The sequence below is a fragment of the Pinus tabuliformis genome, chromosome 7, assembly GCF_031772625.1.
Source record: "Pinus tabuliformis cultivar Carrire ecotype Pingquan chromosome 7, CPIR1, whole genome shotgun sequence".
Classification (NCBI taxonomy): domain Eukaryota; kingdom Viridiplantae; phylum Streptophyta; class Pinopsida; order Pinales; family Pinaceae; genus Pinus; species Pinus tabuliformis.
In genome coordinates this window covers 499802796-499830607 of record NC_142293.1, presented here as the reverse complement: position 1 = coordinate 499830607, position 27812 = coordinate 499802796, and the positions used below count along the sequence as shown (strand labels likewise).

At 35.8% G+C, this 27812-nt stretch overlaps 2 protein-coding genes across 6 annotated transcripts in view; one reads left to right on the top strand and one right to left on the bottom strand.

Moving 5' to 3' along the window:
* Window positions 1-6269, top strand: part of BNS (bonsai) — a 154412-nt gene extending 148143 nt beyond the window's left edge. For 2 of the 5 annotated variants that reach the window (XR_016266658.1, XR_016266660.1), the window contains 2 exons: window positions 5608-5669; window positions 5954-6269. The gene's annotated coding sequence lies outside the window, so the exon portion shown is untranslated. Of the gene's footprint in view, window positions 1-5607; window positions 5814-5953 lie in introns of those variants that run through there. The other 3 variants (XR_016266657.1, XM_089458376.1, XM_089458377.1) reach the window with 2 other exon arrangements.
* An 18487-nt stretch (window positions 6270-24756) lies between these two features.
* LOC149248241 (uncharacterized) lies at window positions 24757-25455 on the bottom strand. Its single transcript, XM_089448427.1, has one exon. The coding sequence runs from the start codon at window positions 25453-25455 to the stop codon at window positions 24757-24759; it is 699 nt and encodes a 232-aa protein (XP_089304553.1).
* Window positions 25456-27812: the final 2357 nt, after the last annotated feature.

The following is a 27812-nucleotide window of genomic DNA, read 5'->3' as shown; positions in this document are numbered from 1 at the left end:
TAGACCATGTAATTAGTGTTTGTGGTTATGAAATAGTTTTATATGTTTTTTTTTAAACCATGGTGAATTGGTAACTCGTTGGAGTAATTTTGGTGAGGTCTAAGATCAAACCTAGCAGTTGTCACTATAACACCAAGAGTATATCCAACAATTTGTAAGCCATATGTACTAGAAATTTATGACTTAGCAAGAGCCTATACTCCACAAAGATGAGGGAGTCTACTCTTTTTTAGGAAAGTAAAGTTGGTATGTCAGATCACATGACGATTGAGTTGATAGTGGAGAAATCCTTTACAAGATAAACAAATATTAGTGGAGAAACATGGAAACTTTTACAAGATAAACTCTATTTTCGCAAATATAATATTTAAAAAAAAACTTTATTATGGTGTCATATATGGTTACAAAGAAGATAAAAAATCTTACATATAACAATTAACACAAGATTAATTAATATAGTTATTATGATCTATTAAGACATCTTTTATATATTATATTGATATGGAATTACCATACCACTTTCTAATAAACACAATAATGATAATTGATATGGTGTTTCATAAATGAAAAATGGAGCATTAATTGCATTAACATCTTTCTTAATCTCAACTTGGGGGACATGAAGGGACATTGCAAACTATTTCTCCTTAATGAGAAATTCTTTCTATCTTCTTGACAAATTTGGCCTTTGTCAAATGGTATACATATTGGATCAAAATCTTGATAGACTTTTATAGTTTCCTAAATTGAGCATCCATGAGAGTAACCGAGAGGTATGTAGATTATGCTTGATTCCTCTATCTTGATAATTACTTGTGAATGTTAAACTTTTTCTTATTACTTATTATGTCTTCTTCATCAAGCAATTATACAATATTCAGTTTTCCAAGAAAATATAAAGATCACAAAGAAGCAAGAGACACAAAATTAGGATCCAAGCCAGGGTAGATCCCCAAAAAGGGGAAACTCAACCAATTCTTCTCTTATAGAATTAGATAAAAATAGGACTTCCAAGACCAAGACCAAGGCACAAAACTTCCACCAAAATGTCAAGTCCAAGTCTCTTCCAAATTTGGTCAACTCTAGTCAAAGTCAATGATAGTCAAATTGTCCAAATTTGGTCAACACACCGAATTTACAAAAACACAAAAGGAGGCTGAAATTTGGCCCTGTGGAAACCTTAAAAGATTTCGACCTTATGCATAAAATTTCAAACCAAACGTGCGAGCTTCTCCTTGGTCAAATTTTCGGTCAAACTTGAGTTTTCTCTTGCTTTTGACTTTGTTTTTTTTTCTCTAAAGTATCTTTATGGTCGAATGGATGATCTTCAATTAGGTCGAATTGGCTTCTTATATATAGTTTTCCAGGTGTTTGAATAGGTGGCTCTTGGAGGCCCAGGCTGACTTATCCCAAGGGGGGCTGACTTTGACCATTTTGGTGGACTTTGACTCAATATAAAATTCAAAATAGTTTTCTTACAAATGTCCAAATGGGACATGACTCGAGCATATTTTCTTTGACTCAAAATAATTTTTTTTTACTCTTCTTGACTTTAATAAGCATGATGACCAACAAATGAAATATAATAATGAATATAAAAAATACATTAATGGTACATTTGCATTACATTATGAAGACCGACACTAGTTACATTTTCAACACTCCCCCTTAAATAGGGAGGTATTCATAATGTCTTGACAGGACAATCTCAAGTTGAAGTATTCATATAAGAAAGGATCTAGATTGATAAACATCAAGGCCTTCATAAGTAAGATCCATTTCTCCACTTAGATCGGAGCACAATGTTGAGAGGCATGGACATCATCGCCTCTCAGGCACATACCCCACCCAAGTGTTCCCAAGATATGTCTTCATAGGACAATTTCCTTCTCATCCCAAGGAAAAGCTTGCTCTCTACATCATTTTTACGAAGTCCATGTATCCAACTTAGAATGTTAGTCCTAGTGACATGACTCAAGAATGTACGTCCCTGATGGTTATCCAATCCACCATTCTCCCTACCAATCTTCTTTAGTAAGCTTACAATTGTTAGTCTTGGCCATAATACATGACATGCGGATAATAAGGTGTCCATTTACACTCCCTCTCAACTGGGAGGAGATAACCACAAGCCTAAGCTTGTCACATAATGCTCAACCTTTCCCTTTAGGAAAGAACTTTATCAATACATCGACTATCTGTTCGTTTGTGGAGATCTGTTGTAGCTTTTCAATTCCTAGCCTGTATGATGTCATGAATCAAGCTTTAACCTTCCTGGTTTCCTGGTAAACTTCATGTAGCTTTGAATCTGACATGTCATCAAGTAGTTCATCAAACACCTTATGGAGCCAAACATGAGTCACAACTGATTGCACAAGCCTTCACATCTTATTTCTTCATATTGCAACAAAATTATGCTTCATGCTCTTCTAAGAAATCATATTAGCTCCCAATTATTAGTAGTATCGCTATCAACATCAATATTGTCAACCCAATCAATGTGTTCCTGAATTGAACCACCAATCAGAGCTCCCTCTTTCTCGCTGAGGTGGGTGAACTTCTTTTAATAAGCCTTGTTTTCATGCTGCCATCTAATTGACTTATTTGATGCATTTCAAACTGTTTTCTACTTGTCTTTGTGCTTTGCTACGTTCTTCTAATTCTTTTATCTGTTAGTCAAGCTTAGATAGATCTTGTCTTGACCTGCAACCTTTCTTAGAAGACTATGAAAGAAAAATGGCAAAGTCCATACACTACAAGGAAAATACCTTTTAGTGGAGGTTATAACAAAGGTTTCTAGTGCTATAAAATTGGCAAAAATTGTCGAAAAAAAATCCGCTAAAACATCATTTTGTAGTAGCATATGTTTCAACGGAGATTATAACGGAACTTCATCGCAAAATTTGGGCAGTTGAAGGTTTTAGCAGATGTTTTTTTAGCGATGTGCATTGTGGAAAAGTAACACTGGTTTGCTAAATATACAAAAACACTAGGGCTGCATACATAGCTAAAAGTATTGATGCGTTGAATGCAAAGAACACCAGTGTCTGAAATGTATACTACCCCAGTGCATATATATTAAAAAAACTCTTTGTGGTGTTCTTTTCAGGAACGACACTGAGGTAGGCAAAAAAAATATTACAGACTAGGTGCAGTGCTTTTATTTAAACTCGTAGCTATGATACATATGATTTGTATAAAAACACCGATGCACTACTGATACAAAAGAATCAGTGTTGTTAATTTGAATAATGCACCAGGGCTGAAAATAATATTTTGAAGCACTGGGGCATTAGTTCTATGAAAGCACTGGTGCTTTAAGAATTACAATGCACCGAGGCGTTAATTGCAAAAAATACTCGTGCTTGAATAATTAAACACCCCAGTGTCGTTTTCATAAAAGACATTGACCATGCAAAAAAATGTCGTAACGGTGCTTTTAGATAATATAATGCACTGACGAATGTTTATGTTATGGATGCACCAATTTTTTGTATGGGATTTTCTCTTTTTTAGAAACATCGACCTGTGACAATGCAATTATTATGATTTTTAAAATCTGTTATTCATTGAAAAATCGACATATATCTTATAACAATATTATTATAAATTAAATTTTAATTAGTACATTTGTATATGATGTTTGGATTAATTTGTTATATTATCAGATTTCACATCTCTTCATTATAATATTTAATCAATGATGTAACATTTCAAAATGACATTGGATAACACAATAGAATAAATTAAAGAAGACTATGAAAGAAAAATGGCAAAGTGCATACACTACAAGGAAAATACCTTTTAGTGGAGGTTATAACAAAGGTTTCTAGTGCTATAAAATTGGCAAAAATTGTCGAAAAAACATTATGGAAAAATAACACTGGTTTGCTAAATATATAAAAACACTAGGGTTGCATACATAACTAAAAGTATCGATGCGTTGAAGGCAAAGAACATCAGTGTCTGAAATGTATACTACCCCAATGCGTATATATTAAAAAAACTCCCTGTGGTGTTCTCTTCAGGAATGACACCGAGGTAGGCAAAAAAATATTACAGACTAGGTCCAGTGCTTTTATTTAAACTCGCAGCAATGATACATATGATTTGTATAAAAACACCGGTGCACTACTGATACAAAAGAACCAGTGTTGTTAATTTGAATAATGCACGAGGGCTGAAAATAATATTTTGAAGCACTGGGGCATTAGTTCTATGAAAGCACTGGTGCTTTAAGAATTACAATGCACCGAGGCGTTAATTGCAAAAAATACTCGTGCTTGAAGAATTAAACACCCCAGTGTCGTCGTTTTCATAAACGACATTGACCATGCAAAAAAATGTCGTAACGACGCTTTTAGATAATATAACGCACTGACGAATTTTTATGTTATGGATGCACCAGTTTTTTGTATGGGATTCTCTTTTTTAGAAACATCGACCTGTGACAATGCAATTATTATGATTTTTAAAATCTGTTATTCATTGAAAAATCGACATATATCTTATAACAATATTCTTATAAATTAAATTTTAATTAGTACATTTGTATATGATGTTTGGATTAATTTGTTATATTATCAGATTTCACATCTCTTCATTATAATATTTAATCAACGATATATTTAATCAATGATGTAACATTTCAAAATGACATTAGATGACACAATAGAATAAATTAAAATGTATTTTATTATATATCAATAAGAGGTTTTTCGTCAGACAAAATGGGATTGTTAGTAGTAACTCTTTGTCTTTCAATTGAGACATTGTCCATTACATTAAACAAAATGTCTGATTTTCACAAACAATTATTTCAAAAAATACAACAACTTGCATTGATATCCAAAGAGATTATTATTCTTCGCTGAAACTATTGTCAGTGCTCAAACTACTTCCATCACTTGAGTTATTTGGACAAAGGTTTTGTTGATTGCATCAATTGCTTTCGTCTTCTTGATTTTGTTCCATCCGCAAACATAAAAATAAAGTGTAATGAGTGTATTCACATTAATAATGAAAATTGAAATAAATAATATACATCAATGTAAATCGAATATCAATGTACCATAGCAATAAATGACTCATGAACTGAACACATGGTTTTAAAACCAAGTCTCATGCCTTGTTGCAACAACTCTTTTGGTGACGTAGTTCCATACTTTGTTTCCTACAAGTTTTATACCTCATTACGAATAATATATTTAATATAAACGATTCTTTTGTTCTATTAATTATAAACTCAGAGAAGTAAAACAACATAGATACTTACAAATTCCACAATTAATTTTTGATATGCGAACATATATTCACAACCTATATTTAACCTAATGTCAATCAATTCCTCTGATGACTCTCCTTCATATGTTAACACCTATTTAAAGACATTCAATGATCACTGTTGTAAAACAACTTAAAATATACAAAAATGAAACCTTGGGTTCTTATAAGGAAATATTAACAATTACTCATAAACTTTGATGTCAACCATTTTATTCCTTGTCGTCTTGTTTTATGTGCTAAATGAGTTCCATTTTGTTTTATTTTCTGCAAGAAAATACTTGAAAATTAATATTTAATGCTAAATTATTTGTTTATATGTAGAATGTCAATCATGATTACATATATTTGAAGCACGCTGCTGTTGAGACGACTCTTCCTGTGATGTAATTATGTTCATTTCTTTGACCATCTCCTTGTACACTTTTTTGGACATTCCTATTGGCATGTTTCACATATCAGTTCGTTGATCCTTTGAGATTTTCATAATTTTCCTGAAAAAATGTTAATGAACTATTTTTATATTGATAGATGAGAATTAAATATAACAAAATTGATATTAATAAATAAATGGTTTGTAGTAATATATATATATATATATATATATATATATATATATTACGAATATTACTTTTTGAATGATTTTTTTTGTTGTATGTTGTTGCTACAGGTCTTAATGACCATTGCTCTGGAAACGTTTCCTATAGTTTAGATATAATTTGATTATTGAAATCATTGAATTGAATTTTGTATTTTAAGTGGAAAGTACGTCTATAAGTTTGTTCCACTATATCTTTCATAGTTTTATAAAAAAAATTCTCCCCTTTCATTAACCTCTAACACCACTCCAGATGAGCTAAGGACCAATTCATCGTTATTTATATGTTTTATAATTTTTCTTTTCTTAGAACGACATTGTTTTTCCTTTGTTGTTGCTCCTTGTAGAACATTAAACATATATATGAATTAATATATTTTTTGAAACATATTATCTAATATTCTTAAGTATGTTATTAATGAAAATTAAAAAAAAAACTCATATTGAATAATATTTTTTCATTCACCTGCAAATTTTCTGTCAGGGTTTTATGCTCTTCTACACTTAGATTAGAAATAATCTTATTGATCTTCTTCATTTTGTGGCTCTGCATGACACACACTAACCAATACATATTAGTTAAACTTACATATAGTTCAAACATATTAATTTTGTAAAGAATTTATAAAGAACTTGTCTTTTCTGCTTTTTTGGATGTGTTATCATTGTGCCGATCAATATTTTTGTTACTTGACAACTTCTTAGACATTTTTTTATTATCAATATACAACTTGTACCATTCAATACAAAAGCCATTAAATATATTTTATACATAAATCAAATAATTTTAAGCCAAAAAGAGCTTTGGTAATCGGTGTGGTTATTTGAATAAACACCCCGATGCGTTTAACATACTAAACACACCAGACATACAATTGTTCAACAATGACAACGAAAATTAATTTTTTTAAAATAATTTTAAATTATGACGGTGCGATTTGTAATGATACAAGCATTATCATCATTTAACGATGTTATTTGGCAAAGGTGCGTTATATTACACCAGATGCATTGATAAACAGACTAGACAAGGTCAACATGATTCAGCGCGATATGTAACGATAGAAGTACCGCTAACACTGATGCATTATATTACACAGGGCGCACCGTGAAACAAATGTTTAAAGAAAAGAAAAACGGACATGGCTGACAGGGTTTGGATCTAATTCAATAAATGATCCCCCTAATTTGCTTGTCAAATGCCCTATATATAGTAAGTACACAAACCTATTAAATCTAAAATGCCTAAATTGAAAAATCGTAATTGTGAAGTGGTAAAGGGAGTTAAACTTTAAGGTGAAATTTTGCAGTCACATAAACAATAAGAAACAAAAATTAAGAGTAAGTATTGATTTTTTTTTTGAATTTTAATTAAATCTAAATAGGAATACAAATGATAATTTTTTTTACTAGTAAAATCAATAGTACATTTTTTATTATGTATGGTTTTTATTTATTTTTGAATAAATCTAACATAAATTAAAAAAATTTAACAGTAAAATCAACAGTAAAATTTAAAATTTTTGCTATGCAGGGTTTTGAGTGAATCACCATACCTTTCAAATTATGATCTTTATGTGGTTCCAAAATATTCTACTACACAGTGTTCCCAATATGTATCTCTTGCAAATGATATATCTTTTAATTAAACCCTAACAAAAATTGTAAACATTTTTATTAGTAAAATCTGCAATAAAATTTATTTTTTTACTATGCATGGATTTAAGTGAATCACCATATCTTTCAGCTTTTGATCTTCTGAATAGTTCTGCTACTCCAAAGTATTCTACTCCTGCACAATGATTTCGTTATGTCTCTCTTGCAAATCACTCCCTTGAAATTTTGGGAAAAATAATGAAATAGTGAATAACTTTTTAATATTTAAAAAACTTTATGAAATTAGATTTCGAAAAATCAATTGCCGCTCATTTTTCAATTTAAAAATAAAGAAAAAAACTTGCATTTTTTTCTTCCACATAATCTGAATATTAGTGTGTTCGATAGTAAGAGCACCAATGCATTTACAAGTAAAACACATTAAAATTGCCGAGACACCAAATTTTCTAAACGCACCGACATGACAGGATATATATATATATTTTTTTATTATTATTATTAGTATTATTATTATTTTAATTTCGAAATCGCAAAATGGTGCGGTTAATATTTTAACGCAAAAATGTGGTTTGTATTTAAATGCATCAGTGCTGTAATTGTTATAAAAGCACTGGTAAGGTGGGATTCATTTTTATTTTCAAAATCCCAGAAACAAATGCAGATCGACGCTGTTTTTATTTAAACACATTAGTATTGCTTTTTACAAGAGAATCGATATGATAAAATAATTTTTATTTTATTTTTGAAATGTCGGAAAGTAGTGCAATTATTATTTGAACGCCCTAGTGTGGTTATTATTTAAACACATCAGTGTGATTCGTCCTGATAAGAGCACCGATAGGGTTTAAATGCTATATCAATTTTTTTTCAGATAAAATGACATATTCATCTCAAATTATCATTTAGGACGCATCCGCATGAGTTGTAATACTTCATAGTATACATTTTCCGCTTAAAATTGCCTTATTCTTGAAAAATGGTTTGAAAACTATATTGAAATTCAGATTGTGGTTACATGGTTCTTGAAATTAATTTTAGATATGTACACAAGATTTTACTTCTAGTTTTGCTCAAATGCAGAGATAAATTTTCATAATATCAAATGGTCAATTCTCTAAATTCCGGCTGGTTCCATATTGTTGATCAAATTCCTTTGCGAAGTTCTCCCTTTCCATCTTTAGTAAGTTCAGATTTTATTTATATTTCGATTATCTAATTGATATTTTTTTAATAATCCTTTTTAATTTGAATAAAAAATTATCCAAATTTTCAAGATCCTGATTTTGAATCGAGTTCAGATGCACAAAATATTCCTCCATTTCAAAAACGTCGGAAGGTCTTATCAGTTGTAGCACATCACAAGTAGTTGGTAGATAAAAATGGACAACCACTTCACCCTTCCAATTGGAAAATGACATCTTCCAACCAGTAATAATTGTTTGGTATAATGTCATTTCAACAAACCAATTACATTGACGTGCTTACTAATATCATTGATATACTAATGTTAAATATTTTTTGAAATTAGGATTCTAGTGATGATGAACGACCCACCTACCATTTTCCGGTGTACCCCACTACAACATTAAATCGAGAGAAGGTTGCATTAAGAGCAATACTCAGAAAGGAAGCATACAAATAGTGGTTGAATCAACCACCTATTCAATTCCTACTACATCCAGATTCACCACTTAGGAATGACTACAACCATAGTAGTTTTTCATCATAAGTTGGCAATGGAAGCAATCAAATAGAGGTCAGTATGGATGATTATTTACGGGATACGACTGCCATGGAGGCAACGTTGTTAGATGCATTCTAGAATGATGAGCTAGGGGATGATGCTTTTATCATTGATACCTTATTTGAAAGCCTAAAATTTGCTTCCACCACCCCTCTCTTTAGACCTGGTGGCAAGTCAAAGTCTACTCAGCTGGGGACAACAATGTTGTTGTACAACTTGAAAGTAAAGTTTGGCATATCGAATGCATTTTTCTCGGCAATATTGAGGTAATTCACCTACATGATCTATCAAGTCTATTATATTTTGAGAAATCTTGTCAAATAATCAACATTAAAAATTGTTGATTTTATGAACGTTAAATATTGAAATTGTACAATTATATTCCCCCTCAACTGCAAGTTATTCAAAGATAAGGTTCTTTCGAGTGATAATGTCTTGCCAAGTAGCTGCGAAGAGGCAAAACAATTGTTGAAAATGTTGGGTGTTGAGTACATATCATATCATGCATGTCCGAATGATTGTATATTATATGGAGAAGAATATGCAGATAAAGAGATATGTTTGAAATGTGAGCATGACAGGTACCATAAATAAATAAAAATGGGTAAATCACATGGTCCTCCTCATAATATATTGAGGCACATGCTTATAATCCCAACAATTCAAAGGCTCTTTCGTTGCAAAGAATTAGCTATGTTGCAAGGATTACATGCCTCACACAGAAGTGAGTTGAGAGTTATGCGAATCCCAACAAATTGAATAGCTCTGAAGCATATAGAGGATAGATGGCTTGAAAAATTCAACGATGAAGTGCAAAGTTTATGACTCAGCGTAGCCATGGATGACATCAACCCATATTCCTTTCAAAACACCAATTATTTTGTTTGGCCTGTAGTAGTGATCAATAAAAATATCCCCCCATGGTTGTCCGTGAGGAATGAACATCTTATGTTGGCTCTCATAGTCTCTGGTAAAAGACAAGTGAAGAATATGGATGTCTACTTACAACCATTGGTAAATGAATTGAAAGAATTATGGGAAGGGATACATGTGTACGATGTATTAAGAACCATCACAACAGAGAGGAGTTTTACGTTGTATGGCATATGTGCCTACACCATACATGATTATCTAGGCTTAGGATTTTTCTTTGGTAAATTACATTTTTATTGATTTGTTTATATACGTAACAATATTGTTTCACATATTAATTTAATTTGCTACAATTTTTCTAATCTTCATGATCGTTAATGTGCTTTGTATATAATAATTTTGTATGTCTTATAACAAAAGGGTATCATAGATGTAAATGTTGTGGACCTTCTTTAAAGGCAAGGTGGTCCTACCACCTACGAAAGCCAATGTATGACTTCTCCGGGGTATTCCTCCCAGAAGAACACCCTTACAGAAGAACAACATATGCTTTCAATAGTAAACCAGAGAGAACCCAAAGGCCTGCAATAAGGACACCAGTTGAATGATTTAGAGCATACGAGAGATAAAGAGGAGTTCGCATAAATGTTTGATTCAAATGGGAAGCCTATGTTTGATGATCCAGAGTTGTTCGACACCTATGTTGAGAAATTTCCCATTGGGATGAAAAATAAATTTGTCTTTCATGAGCTCCCATATTAGGAGCATCTTAAGATTGCCCACTTACTAGATCCCATGCAATATTTGAAAATGTTTCATCTTCTTTATGGAGACACGTATCATTGAAAGAAAATGACACATTCGCTATTAGGAGAGATCTTATTTCTCTAAAAACTAAAAAGAAACATTGGCCAAGACAAGAAACTAGAGGAGACGCTGGTCCCTCTTGGTCTTTCAAAGAAGTCGATGTCCCATGGATTTTAAAGAAAAATGATCTTTCTTTGGCAACAAAATTTATAATGAGTGTGACGGTGGCTTCTTTATATGGGTCTTCACTACGATGTTGCTTCACTGTGGAAGACAGTTTGTTGGGGTTGAAATCACATGACCATTTGAACCTTCTAAGAGTACGTATGTCAAAAAAATGATTTTACTGCTCCGGGGTATTCCTCCCAGAAGAACACCCTTACAGAAGAACAACATATGCTTTCAATAGTAAACCAGAGAGAACCCAAAGGCCTGCAATAAGGACACCAGTTGAATGATTTAGAGCATACGAGAGATAAAGAGGAGTTCTCATAAATGTTTGATTCAAATGGGAAGCCTATGTTCGATGATCCAGAGTTGTTCGACACCTATGTTGAGAAATTTCCCATTGGGATGAAAAATAAATGTCTTTCATGAGCTCCCATATTGGGAGCATCTTAAGATTGCCCACTTACTAGATCCCATGCAATATTTGAAAATGTTTCATCTTCTTTATGGAGACACGTATCATTGAAAGAAAATGACACATTCGCTATTAGGAGAGATCTTATTTCTCTAAAAACTAAAAAGAAACATTGGCCAAGACAAGAAACTAGAGGAGACGCTGGTCCCTCTTGGTCTTTCAAAGAAGTCGATGTCCCATGGATTTTAAAGAAAAATGATCTTTCTTTGGCAACAAAATTTATAATGAGTGTGACGGTGGCTTCTTTATATGGGTCTTCACTACGATGTTGCTTCACTGTGGAAGACCGTTTGTTGGGGTTGAAATCACATGACCATTTGAACCTTCTAAGAGTACGTATGTCAAAAAAATGATTTTATTATTTTATTATTTATTTTTATGCAATGGAATATTTTATAATTAATTTTTGTATAATGTACTATTTACTGTGCAGTGTCATTATCCTCTGCTCATGCATGGGTGTGTGAACCATGACTTTCCCCAAGACCTACAACATGCCATATCTAAATTACCTACATTTTTATGTTGGATCACATCAAAGGACATTCATATGGCTAGCATTCCATAGTGGCATCAAGAGATAACTGAGATTTTTTGTATGTTTGAGAAGGAATTGCCGACGAGTTTCATGGACTTGTAGGTTCATCTTCTAATTCACCTAGTAGATGAGGTTGAATTAGTTGGGGTGGTTTCTTGTCATTGGATGTTCTTCTTAGAGAGGTACATGAAGAAATTGACAGGTTTTGCTCGATAAATTGAAAAAATCGAGGGGTATATATTGTATGTCTTTCTATTAAGCCAATGAGTACATCAGGCAGATTGACAACATACCAGGTGCAATGATTTGGGAAGACGAAAGGGATGAAGACAAAAGAGAAGGGGAGCTTCTCCAAACAAATGGAAAGAGGCGCATGATAAAGAGTAAGTGGCTTATCATTTGTCAAATTTCTACACAATAACTATTCATACTAAACTTCATATTAATGCATATTTTGATCTCATATGTACTATATATATGTTGATTTGATTTCATCAATGAATTCAAAAATTGAAGTCATCAACAAATTCATTCTTTACAATATGGAAGTGACATAACCGTGGGTTGCATTGTATGAGCAAACGAAGAGGAAATGGGACAGTGATAAGAAATAATTCAAACAATTGAATGGTAGAAGTGTGCTTTATCATGATCATTTAAAAGAAAATATGGTAATGACATGCCCTAACAGTTGGGTTCCTGATCAAGTCAGAGAGAAATACGGTGCATCTGGCTGTTACATGCGTGCCGAAGAGGATGCGCTAAACATAGGGATTGGGAGCAACAACTCGAAAATAGTCTCTTTATTTACATTTTTAACTTCATACTGCGCCTTTGAATTATAATGTTTAAATTTTATAGTTTTAATGATGTTAAGGTTATTAGACACATGACACTATGACTTTTTCACTTTTTTATAGGTGCATTTGTTTCCATCTATGTGGGCATATGAACATCATTTTCACACGGAGGATGGCGATGACAGATGCATGACAAAATATTGTAGAGTGGAAGTCGAGTTCGATTAATGTAGTTGTTCTATCCACCATGATGAAAACCTAATATAGGGGACGTTAGGTTACGCCAGAAAGATACAAGAGATCATTCAAGTGGACTTATATTCGTTGCAATGTGTTATTTTTAGGTGTAAGTTGTGGGACACCTTTGATCGAAATAATGTAAAAAAGATCATGATAATGGGTTGATGTCTATCAACTCTAGAAAGATGTGGCACGAAGCTATGGAGTCTTATGTTTTCCCAAAACAATGCAACCATGTGTTTTTTTACCTAGATGTGTTGGATAAGGATTGGTAGTTCTTATTAAACACAACCCTAGATCAAAACATATTTTTGAGAACATCAATGTTATCATGCCAAGCGAGGAAGATAATTAGGGTGATAACAATAGAGAGTGATATGTACTTGTGTTGTTTCAATTGTTGTGTGTTTTTGTTTTCTTTATTTCACTAATTATGTTGTTTTTTTATTCATCTTGTTGGAATTTTATATAATTGGTAAGATTCACAAACATTTTTACACATATTTTTGCAGTGATTTTTTTTTTTACACTTAAAACTAAGTATTTCCAATTATGTAATTTACAATTTAAAAAATATTTTTTTTATCATATTTGTTTAATGTGTTTAAATCTAATTTACAATAGACTTCTTTTATAGGCGTTTGATATACATCAAGATGGATAAAACGATTGTAATTCTAATTCTAAGCATGAGTTATCGATTTATAACTATATTTGATTAGGATATAAATCTAAATATACTCATATTATCTCCTTTCTCAAATGACAGTGTGAATATCAATCTAAAGTAATTGACAAAGTGATAGAAAATGGAGAAGGAAAATCATATTTGTGTTATATATGTGTACTAAAATACCTATTAGAACCATCATCAAAGTTTTTCAATATAGAAAATTAACCTCCCTTATTTTCACTATGCAACATATCTCCATAAATATAAATGAAGTTTAAAACATGGTGTACAATATCTACGATAATAAGGATTCAAGATCACAATCTTTATCAAATAGGAGAATGAGAAGAATATAACCAAAATGAGAAAATAGTGAATTTAGAAACAACGTTGAAGATTTATTCTAAATTTAAATACTTATTGCTTTATTAATCAGTTCACATGTTTTTTCTTCTTGTTTATTTTAAAATCAATATAAATCATGTAGTGATAACTCTATGAGGAATTTACCAATGAAAAAATTTATATATTAATATGTAAGATTAAATTGTTGACATGAGAGGTAAAGTCATGTTTATTATATTTAAATTCTTGTTCTTGCAACATTGTGTAAACTAAATGGAAGTTTTATGCATGTATTAAATGTTGATTACATCTTTTTATGGACCATAAGAGAAACAAATGGGCTTACATGGATGCATGATAGGTTTTATTTTTTTCTTCATGGATAATAGAACAATTTGGACTTTCCTTTTCAATGGCAGTTATAATAAAAGTTGAATTAATAAATATTTTATGGCTAAGAATTAAATGATAAATAATGTGATGGTGATTAAGAAGCATTTGTTTGACTTTTTAATAGACTTGGTGATGCATTTTTTTTTCTATTTAGATTATGTAAAATAAATATATTTTTATTTATTTTTAAGTAAATTATTTAAGTAGAAATGTCTTTATCTTTTTTCCCAAGAAAAAGCGCAATTTTCATTAACTATAAGAAAATTACATGTTGTATCATCCACATGTGTGAGATGCAGTCACCAGTAAATGGAGAAACCATTCAGATCAGTACAGTCATAGTTCCATATTTACAAAAATCAACATAATATTTACATAAAAAAAGTTTATGAAGAACAATGATGGGTCTTTGGGAGGTGTATTGTTAATAGACCGATCAATAAGCCAGGAATTGAACAAAAATAAAAAAAATGTCGAATGATCTTTATGAAGATCATTCCGATATATTTCCATCCAACTCGATCAATGGACAATGAAAGAAATGGAAAAATACTCGATCTCTGAATTCCTGAATCAGCCACTGCCCCCTATTTTGTTGCGCGACCTATTTGGATAGACAATTAGCGACCACATTCCTTTTCCTAAATATATGATAGCATACAATAAAATAAAATTGTGATTTTAGAGTGATGAATTCATCTAGTAAACTGACAATGATATGCAGAGTTGATCTAGTTTATAACAAGCTGAGAGTCCCCAAAAATCTGAATTGTCTGGCAGTTTTGTTTCAGAGCAAATATGAGGTGTCTTAGGCAGTTAAGTTCCACATAGTTATTTGTGCCTCTCCCTAAACCCACTTTTATCTTGAAGAAAATATGTTCATTTATATGAAGTACAACACCCCCCCGCCCTCCCACATATCGCAACTTGAGCAGACCCATCAAAGTAAGCCCATGGAGTGCTCTTGTCTATTACTTCCGGAACGATTACCCGAGCATGATGTTGATTAGGATCATCAGGAATCAGGTTATATATGGCAACAATATAGTTGCAAGTGGGTGGACAATGGGTCAGGGCATCTTGGAAAATACTACCATTCCTGTTCAACCAGATACCCCGATAGACAATCAGAGGGAGGTTCCTGACTTTTGGAGAGGTTGCCTCATTCCACCAACGTTTCCAGGCATCGTTGATGTGCAGACCTTCCCATCTGTGCGCAATGTTAAGGGTGGTTGTAATATGAGTCCACACTTGACCAGCAACCGGACAGTGGAGGAATAAGTGATCAATATCCTCTAAGTTTCCATGGTAGAGACAACATCTGGACGGACCGTGAAAGGCACGTCGCATAAGGTTTACCTCCATGGGTACTTTATTCGATAGAATACACCACATAAACAACTGTGTTTTGTGAGGTGCTTTTAGTTTCCATAGTGAGCGCCACCACCAACTTACCTCCACCGAGTCCTGAGCATTCATAAGAGCAAAATACCCATCCTTTGGTGTATATCGACCATGAGGTGCAGAAGCCCATATGATTTCATCTTCATGTGGAGTAATTCTGATATTTTCTTCCTCCAGTGCACTTATAAATCTATGCCATGCCCTTCTCCATCTATCTGGGATGCCCAGGTCCAAAGTGTCTAGCCATTTCTGTTATGTTTAGTTTTGTGGGTGACCTGGGTGATGCTAGTCGTTGATAGAAATTGTCGCAATGCCAGTGGTAGTAAATGTGTGTTCCCACATCCAGACCAAGCATCAATAACCAGTCTAACCTGCATACCGTTCCCAATTCGCCATGCCAGACCATCCTTGATGATACTAATCGATAACGAGATGGCCTTCCATATGATTGAAGCACTGGATATGCACTGTGAAGGCCTTCGAATCCAGTTAATAACTGATACATGATGTATGCATTTATAGTAGACCACCTCTTTCCAGAGGCTCTCTGACTTGATAATTTACCATCCCATCTTGGCAGCCAGTGCCTTTGCAAAAACGTGTAGATCCTTTATGCCCCATCCATCCCATTTCTTGGGTTTTCCTATCCTGTCCCAACGGACCCAAGAAAAAGTCACCCCACATTTCCCCCCCTCCATAGGAACCTACAACATATTTTTTGTATCCCGTTGATAATGCCTTTTGGTATCCAGGCAAGAGTCATCCAGTAAAATGGAATGGCCTCCAACACAAATTTAATCAGGGTGAGTTTGCCGGCTCTGGAGATCCATCTCTGTTGCCAAATGTTTATGCGACCTTCAATTTTTGCAATGAGCCATGACTAGTCAGCAATACAGTATCCATTTGGCTTGAACCTGAATCCAAGGTATTTGAGACCCGTCTCCAGCTCTTTTCTGACAAAATCAAATTGTTGTAAGGCATGTCTTTCCTCATTTTGGAGGCAAGACGCTAATATGATGGTGGATTTGTTGAAGTTGGGCTCCATACCTGTAGCTTTCTAAAACAGAGATAGTATTTTCTTGAAACAAGTGGTGTCACAGAATGAACCATTTAAAAAATAAGCATATCATCTACAAACAATATATGTGAGAGATAAGACACATTAGATATCATTACACCTCCCAAAGACCCATCTGCCAAAGATTTTATTAACAATCTACTTAATCCATCCATGATCAAAAGAAATAACAAAGGGGATAAAGGGCATCCCTATCTTAGACTGCGTTCAGCACGGAAAAATCCCGAAGTAGCCCCATTGATAAGGATGTTATAAGATGTAGAAGTGAAACAACACATGATCCAGTTTATGAATAAATGGGGGAAACTGATATGAGTAGGATAAGCTGCAGATATGACCAACTTGCACGATCAAAGGATTTGGAAAGATCAATTTTGAGAATGATACAATTTTTGTTCTTTTTTTTGATCGAGTCGAGACCTTCCTTAGCAGTCCCTATGGCTTCATGGACCCGTCGATGGATGAGGAAAGCGAATTGTTCCTTGGAGATCATCTTGGACAAGAAGGGTTTGATGTGCATAGCAATAATTTTGGAGATTAGTTTTTATATGAAGTTATAAAGGGAAATAGGCTGATATTCATCAAAGGATAGAGGGTTATGAACTTTGGGGACGAGGGAAAGAAAAGTCGAGTTGAAACCTTCATACATCTGGGCAGAAAGTTTGCAGTCCTCAATAGCCAATAGGAGGTCAGGCCCAATGAGATCGAAAAAGGTAAGGTAGAATTCCATAGGCCACCCATTTGGGCCTGGACTCTTATCTCTTTTGAAGCCTTTCAGGGAAGCTTCCATTTCCCCTAGCGTTATAGGCTCATTTAGGGTCACTACATCTTCAGCCTCCACAAATCTATGAAAAACTTCAGCAATGCGGAATATCTCAACGATCGAGGCTTCCCTAGGGGATTTGAACATATGGGAGAAATGTCTGATGCCCATATCTGCAAGTTGACTGAGAGTCCTGGCCTACCTGCTAGTCTGATCCCACAGAGACCAGATAGTGTTGGAATTTTTCCTCCAAAAAACAGTTGTTTATGGAGATCTCATCCTTTTGCTTCTTTTCTATTGCCCAACTGATGGTTTTGGTTTTTAAGCAGGCCAAGTTGCATGCTAACACTTCTGCCGGTGAGGTGCGATTGTCTAGAACACAGGGTGTCGATGACGCCATTACTAATTTATGGAAATTAGCATCAACAAGCCAAGTAGCATTACATTTGAAAGGGGAATTTGGTTTGTGTTTGGATTCCATAATATCCATAAAAATAGGGGAGTGGTCAGATATACCCCTTGATCCCACCCATTGACGAATACGATCCAAACTAGCCAGCAGAGGAGCTTTAATTAAGTAGTCTTGTCTTCTGGCCAGTGCATCATGTAGGTTTTAACCCTGTACAAAAATTACCTGCATACGAATTCTAAAACACAGAAAATAAATAATGCTAGAGCATAACACATAAAACACATATACACAGAGATTTTCCCTTGGATCCCAAAACTCGGACTACCAGCTTGATTTTTCATTATATTCCTTTCAATGTTACAATACATATTTATACATGCCGAAACATCCAATACCATGGACCGAAAAACCATCGCGTCCAAAACCATGGACCGAAAACCATCGCGTCCAAAACCATGTGCGAAAAATTATGCACAAAACCATAGGTAGGTCCGCCTAACCTAACATAGGGTCCAAAACCAAAATCTTTCGGAACGTTGCCCCAGACCCCATAGAGTGGGGTTACCTGCACCCCTTAAACCCCCTGTGACCCCCCCTCACTATGCAATTGGTGCAACGAAGGGGGGGCTCCACCCCCCTTCTAACCCCCCGGTTAACTACGTGGGATAGTCATGGAAAGAATATAACACAACCCAACATTCTCCCACTTGTTGTTTTCTTTCCACAAGGGGCCACAAGAGAGCTTAGTCCTTTATCCAGCCCTGCAACGCCCATTGTTTCTCTACACCAAGAGAACTTCTCAGAGCTCACAGATTTTGTCAATGCATCTGTAGTATTCTTCAAAGTGTCCACATTTACCAGCAACACCTTTTTGTCTTCTATCATATCCCTCACAAAGTGATACTGAACATCAATGTGCTTTGTCCTTGAATGATATGCAGGGTTCTTTGCCAAGAAAATTGCACTTTGGTTGTCACAGTTTATCCTTATAGCGCCCTGTACTAACCCCATACTTGAACACAATCTCTGCAACCAAACTGCTTCTTTGTTTGCATGAGTGGCTGCCATGTATTCTGCCTCTGTAGTTGATAGTGCCACTACAGATTGTTTCTTACTCATCCAATTGACTGCACCTCCAAATAGGTTAAACACATACCCACTTGTAGATCTTATCTGATCCAAATCTCTAGCCCAATCTGCATCAACAAAGCCATGAATATCCAACACTCTGTCCAATCTTGGTCTTCCTTGGTAGCACAAACCATAATCACTAGTGCCGCGCAAATACCTGAAAACTCGCTTCACTGTTGTCCAATGCTGCTTCCCTAGTTTTGACATAAACCTGCTCAATACTCCCACTGCATGTACAATGTCTGGTCTAGTACAGACCATCCATACATCAGACTATCGACTGCACTTGCATATGGAACACAAGACATATCTTCTTCCTCTTCTTGTGTCTTGGGACACTGTTCAGCAGATAACTTTAGACCTACAAGAATAGGAACCTTCACCGGTTTACTATCCTGCATATTAAACCTTTGCAATATTGTCTCGACATACTTCCTCTGGTTTAATTGGAGCTTCCTCTTTGCCCGATCTCTTTTAATTTCCATGCCCAAAATATAGTTTGCAACACCAAGATATTTCATGTCGAATTTGGAGGACAATTGGGTCTTCAAATCCTAGATAATTTCTTTGTCATTTCCAACCAGCAACATATCATCCACATAGAAGACCAGATAAATAACACGGTCACCAATTAATTTAAAATACACACAGTGATCTGCTTTACTTTTGGTGAAGCCAAGTCCCCATATAAATGTATCAATTTCTGATACCACATCCTTGGTGACTGTTTTAACCCATACAAAGACTTCTTTAACTTGCATACCAATTCTTTCTTACCCTTCACAACAAAGCTTTCAGGTTGCTTCATGTAGATCTCATCTTCTAGATCCCCGTGAAGAAATGATGTCTTCACATCCATCTGTTCTATCTCAAAATCAAAAGCAACAACAACATATAAAAGTAATCTAATAGAAGTTACCTTGGCAACAAGAGAAAAAATATCACCAAAATCAATTTCCGACACCTGGGAATAAATTTTTTCTACCAACCGAGCTTTGTATTTCTCCACCTTTCCTTATGCATTTGTCTTCTTCTTGAACACCCATTTGCTGCCAATGGGTTTCCTTCCAGTCGACAACTCCACAAGATCCTGTTAAACACACACATGGCAACAACAGAATATTAAAGATAAGCAGGAGAGTCCATCTATTATTAACAAATGATATATATTTATAGTACAATCATATGACCTTTGGTTTCATATTCCAAGGTCTCTTGGAATTCCTTAGACTATTCAGCTTCCACACGAACCCTTAGAGGATTAGGTGTCCAACAAATCCCAAGCCTCATTTTTGTGTAAAGATTCCATTTCATCAACCATGGCTTCTTTCCAGAGTTTTCCATCCTCTGAATCTACTGCTTCCTTCACAGTTCTGGGATCATCATTAGTAATAGATAAAGAAAAATTTGAACAGAAAGCAGATGGAATATACGTTTCTGGCTGCCTTCTTTCTCGAACTGATCTTCTCACACCCGGAGTTTGTGGCTCTTCATTTTCTGATTCCTCCTCTGCTGTAGAGTCTGATTCTTCCTCCTTTAGCTCAAACTCTATCTTCTCAGGTTCCTTTGGTTGGACTTCATGTTTAATAACATCTTTCACCTCTCTGAACACCACATCTCGGGTGTACACAACCTTCCTTGTTACTGGGTTCCAAATCTTATAACCCTTTAAACCATCCTTATACCCAATAAAGATGCACTTTTGAGATTTACTATCTAACTTGGTTCGTTTCTCCTTTGGAACATGTACATATGCATCACATCCAAATACCCTCAGATGTGAAAGAGAGGGTTTCTTATTAGTCCATACCTCTTGTGGAGTCTTATCCTCCAACGCTGATGAAGGTGATCTATTGACCAGGTAACATGTTGTCTCCACTGCCTCTGCCCAGAATTCTTGTCCTAACCCGACACCACTGTGCATGTTTCTTGCCCTTTCCATAAACGTCTTGTTCATTCTTTTTGCAACTCCATTTTTCTTAAGTGTGTATGGAGTAGTCTTTTGTTGTGCTATACCACACTTCTTACAGGATTCTGCAAATTCCTTACTGCAAAAATCTCCACTGTTATCTGTCCTCAACACCTTTATCTTCTTCTTTATCTGGTTTTCCACTAGAGCCTTAAATTCTTTAAACCTGTCAAAGACTTCAGATTTCTTCTTAAGGAAATATATGCATGTATTCCTTGAAAAGTCATCTATAAATGATACATAGTACACAGACTTACCTAGTGATGGAATCTTCACAGGTTCAAACACATCACTGTGCACAAGCTCTAATATCTGTTTTGCCCTCTTACCACCAGAGGGGAAATTCACCCGATTTTGCTTCCCATATACACAATTTTCACAGAAATCAAAATCCAGAGAGCTATTACTCATACCTTCTACCATACCTTTACCATGAAGTATTCGAATGCCCTTCTCTCCAATATGTCCAAGCCTTTTATGCCACAACATGGTCTTCTCTCTAGAGACCACTAGATTTTCTGCTCCACTTTCAGGAACCACAGTGCTGTTTCACCCATCAACAGTAGTGCTACCTTGCAGCTTGTACAAAGTCCCAATCTGAACTCCCTGCATCAATACCAGTGCTCCCCAAATCATATTGCAGGTATCCTTCTCGAACACTATTTTTACACCTGTATCATCCAACTTGCTTACAGAATCATATTTCTGGCTAATGCAGGAATATGCAGAACACCCGGAAGTGTTCTAACCCTTCCACCTTGCAACTTCAACTTTAATTTTCCGCGACCAACGATTCTAGCCTTCCGGTCATCCCCCAAGAAGACATCACCACCATCATATTTCTCATACTCGCAGAACCACTCTCTATAGGGAGTGAAATGAAAGGATGCACCTGAGTTAATCAACCATGCCTCGTGATCTACATGTGTACTTGAAGAAGCCAAGTACACATCCCCACCTTCATCTGAGGTGGTTTTCGCCTCTGCTGAAGGAGCATCATTAGATCCCTTCCCTTTTTCAGGAGCTTTAGATTTACAGTCCCTTTTGTAGTGCCCTTCCTTTTCGCATTTCCAGCACACTACCTTTACAGGTTTTCCTGGAGATTTAGATCTCCCACTCGATGACTTATTTTTGTTTCTATTCTGGGACCGTCCTCGTACAGACAAGGAATCACCATTCTGGCTCTCCATATTTTTTCGTCTCATCTCCTCCGTCAGCAAGGATGAGACTATTTCATCAAACTGCAAGGCAGTTGCATTGCTACCTATTGCAATAACCAGAGTATCCCACGAATCTGGTAGAGAACACAACAAACTAATGCACTTATCTTCATCTGAAATTTTAATATCAACAGGCGATAACTGACTTACCACAGTATTAAACGCATTCAGATGCTCTGTCACCGAGTCTCCATCTTTCCTCCTTAGGTTATATAGCTTTTTTCGTAGGAACAATTTATTCAGCAGTGACTTAGATTGGTACAAAGTCCCTAACTTGTCCCACAAAGCCTTCGTCGTATACTGAATCTGAGACACACAATCGTATTGTGCTCTTTTCCTTCCGATCTAACTTCTTCCATTCTTCATCAGACACTCCTGTTGGTTTAGTACCCGGATCTACCGCGATCCACTGATCTTTATCCACCAACAGATCCTCCATCTTGAGTTTCCACAACTCAAAACTCAGACCATTAAATTTCTCGATCTCTATCTTTCCACTGCTCGCCATCTTCTTTCACCACCAGAATCGATCCCGCAGATCTCCCACTGAACGGGGTCTAACACAGGCCCGAGTGAAACCCCTCAACAACAAAGGCGTCCCCTTGAAGCCAAAACAGCTCTGATACCAAATGTAGGTTTTAACCCCGTACAGAAATTACTTGCATATGAATTCTAAAACACAAAAAGTAAACAATGCGAGAGCATAAGACATAAAACACACATACACAGAGATTTTCCTCTGGATCCCAAAACCGGGACTACCAGCTTGATTTTTCATTATATTCCTTTCAATGTTACAATACATATTTATACATGCCGAAGCATCCAATACCATGGACCGAAAAACCATCGCGTCCAAAATCATGGACCGAAAACCATCGCGTCCAAAACCATGTGCGAAAAGTCATGCACAAAACCATAGGTAGGTCCGCCCAACCTAACATAGGGTCCAAAACAAAAATTTTTCGGGGCGCTGCCCCGGACCCCATAGAGTGGGGTTACCTGCACCACTCAAACCCCCTGTGACTCCCCCCACTACGCAATCAACGCAACGAAGGGGGGGCTCCACCCCCCTTCTACCCCCCCGATTAACTACGTGGGCTAGTCATGGAAAGAATATAACACAACCCAACACATCCTCACTAGTTCTTCTGTTCCTCCAAGTCGACAAAATCTTGGACGAGTCTATGCTCAAGAGATCATGGGAATCCATTAGAAGTTCAAAATAGGCCGTCAGGGGGTAAGTCTGAGCCCTATTGCCCCAAGATTATGAATGCCCTAATGAGAAATTTAGGTCACCCCCAATGATCAAATTGTCCACCTACATGTAATTTGCACCCAACAGTCTGTCCCAATAAGCCTCCCTATTGTGGCATGGTCCATAGATATTAATTAGTCTTAGGGGAAAATTGATATCAGGGGATATGAGGTCAGCTCCCAAAAAACCCTCACCCCCCCAAATGTTGACCACCTTTATAGTCTTTTTGTTGAATCTCAACACACAACCCCCAAATCTCCCTCTTACACCCAGTGAGTGGAAATCCAAATCTGGGAGCATCTTCAGCAAGACATTGTTAATGGAGAACCCCTCACCTAGTGTCTCCTGAAGAAATAATACATCAATACGCTTTGATCGACACAACCTCTTTAGATCCAATTTTTTTATCTTGGCTGGACAAGCCCCTGCAATTGAAAGAGAGGCACTTCATGGGGTAACCCTGTCAGGGTTTCCTTTTTCTCTAAGAACCTGGTCAATAAGAGTCTGAATGCCCGATGCCACCTCCATACCAGCCCGTTTGATGGCTTTTGATAATTGAGATTGTCTACCCCTAGGTAGTTTGAGGGTTTTGGGAGGGATTGGGTCCTCAACAAATCCATATGAGAGGGTTCGGGGATGAGGTAAATATTTGAGATTGTATATATGAGAGCCACTAGAGCTCAAGCCTTCCCTGGAGGCCATAGGGAGAGGTTCCAGTTGTAAAGTCAAAGAGGAGCAGGGGGAGTGGTAGGTATAGGACAATTAATAAAAGATCGATTGCAAGCCCCATAACTTGAACCTGAAACAATCACAGATGATGCAATTTCAGATATCAGACAATCTTGAGTAGAAAGGGAAGAGGGGGAAAGAGTACATGTAAAAGAATCAGTGCCCCTTGATCATGAATGAGTGACTGGTGCCTCGGAGGTCTAGGTGTATGTCTGTTGTGCCGCCGTCACAACTCCACTCAGGCTCGGCAGGGGGTCCTCTGTGTGCACAACTTGGGATGAAACCGCCTCTGCGCTTGTTTGGGTGACCGCAAATACATACATTCACGGGGGTTCCCGCTGTTTTCCCTTTTATCAAATGGAAAATCTTTGTAGAGATGATCAACCTCATGGAATTGCTTGCAGCGAAAGGGAATTCCTTCATAGTCCAGTATCTGCCACCTTATAATTTCCCCCATCTGTAGCTGATAGCTTTCCACCAAGCCCTCACGGGTGTCCAAGTGCACCCGTATTCTGGTTATGGCCAGGCATCCAATTTCGTTATATGATCTGTCGTGGTCCAGATAAACCCCCAGATCATCTCCAATGCACTGAAATATTTCCTCTGGCCATAATTGCAGAGGCAGTCCAGGGAACCGCAGCCAAATCAGTCCCGCCCCCATGTTTTCCTTCTCCGGATAGAAAAGGGGAAACCATCTCTTTAGGAGAACATGCACCATCTCTATGTGCCAATATCTGGTCAAAACCCAATTGACAGGTTCTAGTTGTGGGAAGATTATGCCAAACCATCCCTTGGACATGGTGAGCACCGCAGGTAATTGATCCATCAAATGACCCCAAATCTCTGCTGTCCACCGCTTTAGGTGTGCCAGTGTATGATTACCTCCCTGGACCTTGCCAACCAACATTGTGCTCTCGGTAAACGCCGCTTGAGCCATACTGATACCCTCACCGAAAACTAGGAGTCGCCCCTGCTCATGTACCTTGGAGTACTTGGATTTTTCCCCTCTCTAAATATGTGTTTCGGAGTTAAGGGCTGATTCTCGCCATCTGCTTGGTGATTGTCATTAGAGTCTGAGGTTTTGTTTTCCTCAGGGCCCAATTCTTGCCTTGTGATACCATCGAAACACCCCAATGTGCCAGCAATAGATGCAACCCCCGGAGATGAGAAATCAAACGTGGAAGTCCCAGGTGCGTAACGAGACTAATTTAATCCACACAATTTATCCGCAGCCATTCCACCCTCCCCCCGCACTGCCACCCTGAGGTTTCCAGAACATTTTTCTCAATACCCTGCCGTTCATGAGCCCAGTACAATACCTCAGTTGGCAATGGGATATTCAGAAAGGGCACTTCCGATTCCTCCCCTAGGTTGAGTAAACCATTAGTCACTACCGTTTCCGGTTGGGTAAACCCTAACCATTGTGGGGTTACTTCCATATCCTCAATTACCAAGGAGTAAACAACAACTTATGCATCTGGTGGCTTGTTCTCTTCTGATGAGTGTCTTCCACCCGACAAATGTTTGTCTTCAACCCATATTTGTGAAGGGTCCATGGTGTCGGAAGAATAGTTTATAAGCTCTTCATCCATGCATGAAAAATGTCGTTTGAGAAACCCAGATGTTGTCCCGAGAAAAAGGGTCACGAGCCCCCCTGACAACTGCCAACTTCGGTTCAGTGACCGCCAAAAAACAACAACTGTTCCTTACAACCCACAGGTATAAACACAAGCTGATAGACGTCGTGGCTAGGTAGCCTGAAAGCTAAGTCTCCAAATCGTTGCCCTCCAAAAACCCGTTAACATTTACAATGGAATTTGTGAAAAAGGTAAAAAACCCTGCCCTGGAGCACCCTTGATGAAATAGGTCACGGTTAAAACCGCTTTTCCATGACCACCGTGCACAGATTGATAACCTGCACTAAACCGTAGTTCGCCATGTTTTCCGCAACTCCTACTTTTTTAGCTCCCGTAGACATGTCTTTATCATTGTGAACATGATGTAATATTAGCTAGGGGAAATGTGAAAACATGAATTTTAGTGACTATCTCGTGATAATTATGTGGATCAAAATATTGTAATTCTAAGCATGAGTTATCAATTTATAGCTATATTTTATTAAGATATCAATCTAAATATATTCATATTATCTCATTTCTCAAATGACATTTTGAGTATCAATCTCAAATGACTCACAAAGTTATAGAAAATGTAGAAGGAAAATCATATCTGTGTTATATATGTGTACTAAAAGGCCTACTACAAAGTCCATCGTCAAAGTTTTTCAATATAGTAAAATAGCCTCCCTTATTTTTGCTATGCAACATATATCCATAAATATAAATGCAGTTTAAAACATGGTGTACAATATCTATGATAATAAAGATTCAAGGTCACAATCCTTCTCAAATAGGAAAATGAGAAGAATATAACCAAAATGAGAAAATATGGAATTTAGAAACAACATTGAATATTTGTTCTAGATTTAGATACTTATTGGTTTATTAATCAGTTCACATGTTTTTTTTTTCATGTTTATTTGAAAATCAATATAAATCATTAGTGATAAATCTATGAGGACTTTAACAATGAAAACATGTGTATTAATATGTAATATTAAATTCTTGACATGAGAGGTAAAGTCATGTTTACTATATTTAAATTCCATTTCTCGCAACATCATGTAAACTAAAAGGAGGTCTTATGCATGTATAAAATGTTGTTTACTTTTTTTTTTTTATGGATCATAAGATAAAAAAATGGGCTTACATGGATGCGTGAGAGGTTTTAATTTTTTCTTCATGGATAATGAAACAATTTTGATTTTTTTTTTCAATGGTAATTATAAATAAAAGTTGAATTAATAAATATTTTATGACTAAGAATTAAATGATAAATAATGTAATGGTGATTTAGAGACATTTGTTTGACTTTCTAATAGACTTGGTGATGCATTTTTCTTTCATATTTAGAATATGTAAAATAAATATATATTTTTATGTATTTATAAGTAAATTATTTAAAGTAGACATGTATTTATCATTGTAAACGTCATGTAATATTAGCTAGGAGAAACGTGAAAACATGAATTTTAGTGACTACCTCGTGATAAGTATTTGGAAACAATAATATTTCTTGAGTTGTTTATTAAGAAATAATCAAATATATTATTTGTCAAAAATTTAAATCTAATATAGTATTATTTTTGTATTATTTAACTCATATTTATTATTAAAAAAAAGGATAAATTTAAACCACAATAACGAAAGTTTTAATCTTTTTTAGTGATTGATA

Excerpts from the sequence above, each read along its gene's own strand:
- LOC149248241 (XM_089448427.1), bottom strand. The coding sequence starts at position 25,455 with ATGGCTCAAGCGGCGTTTACCGAGAGCACAATGTTGGTTGGCAAGGTC.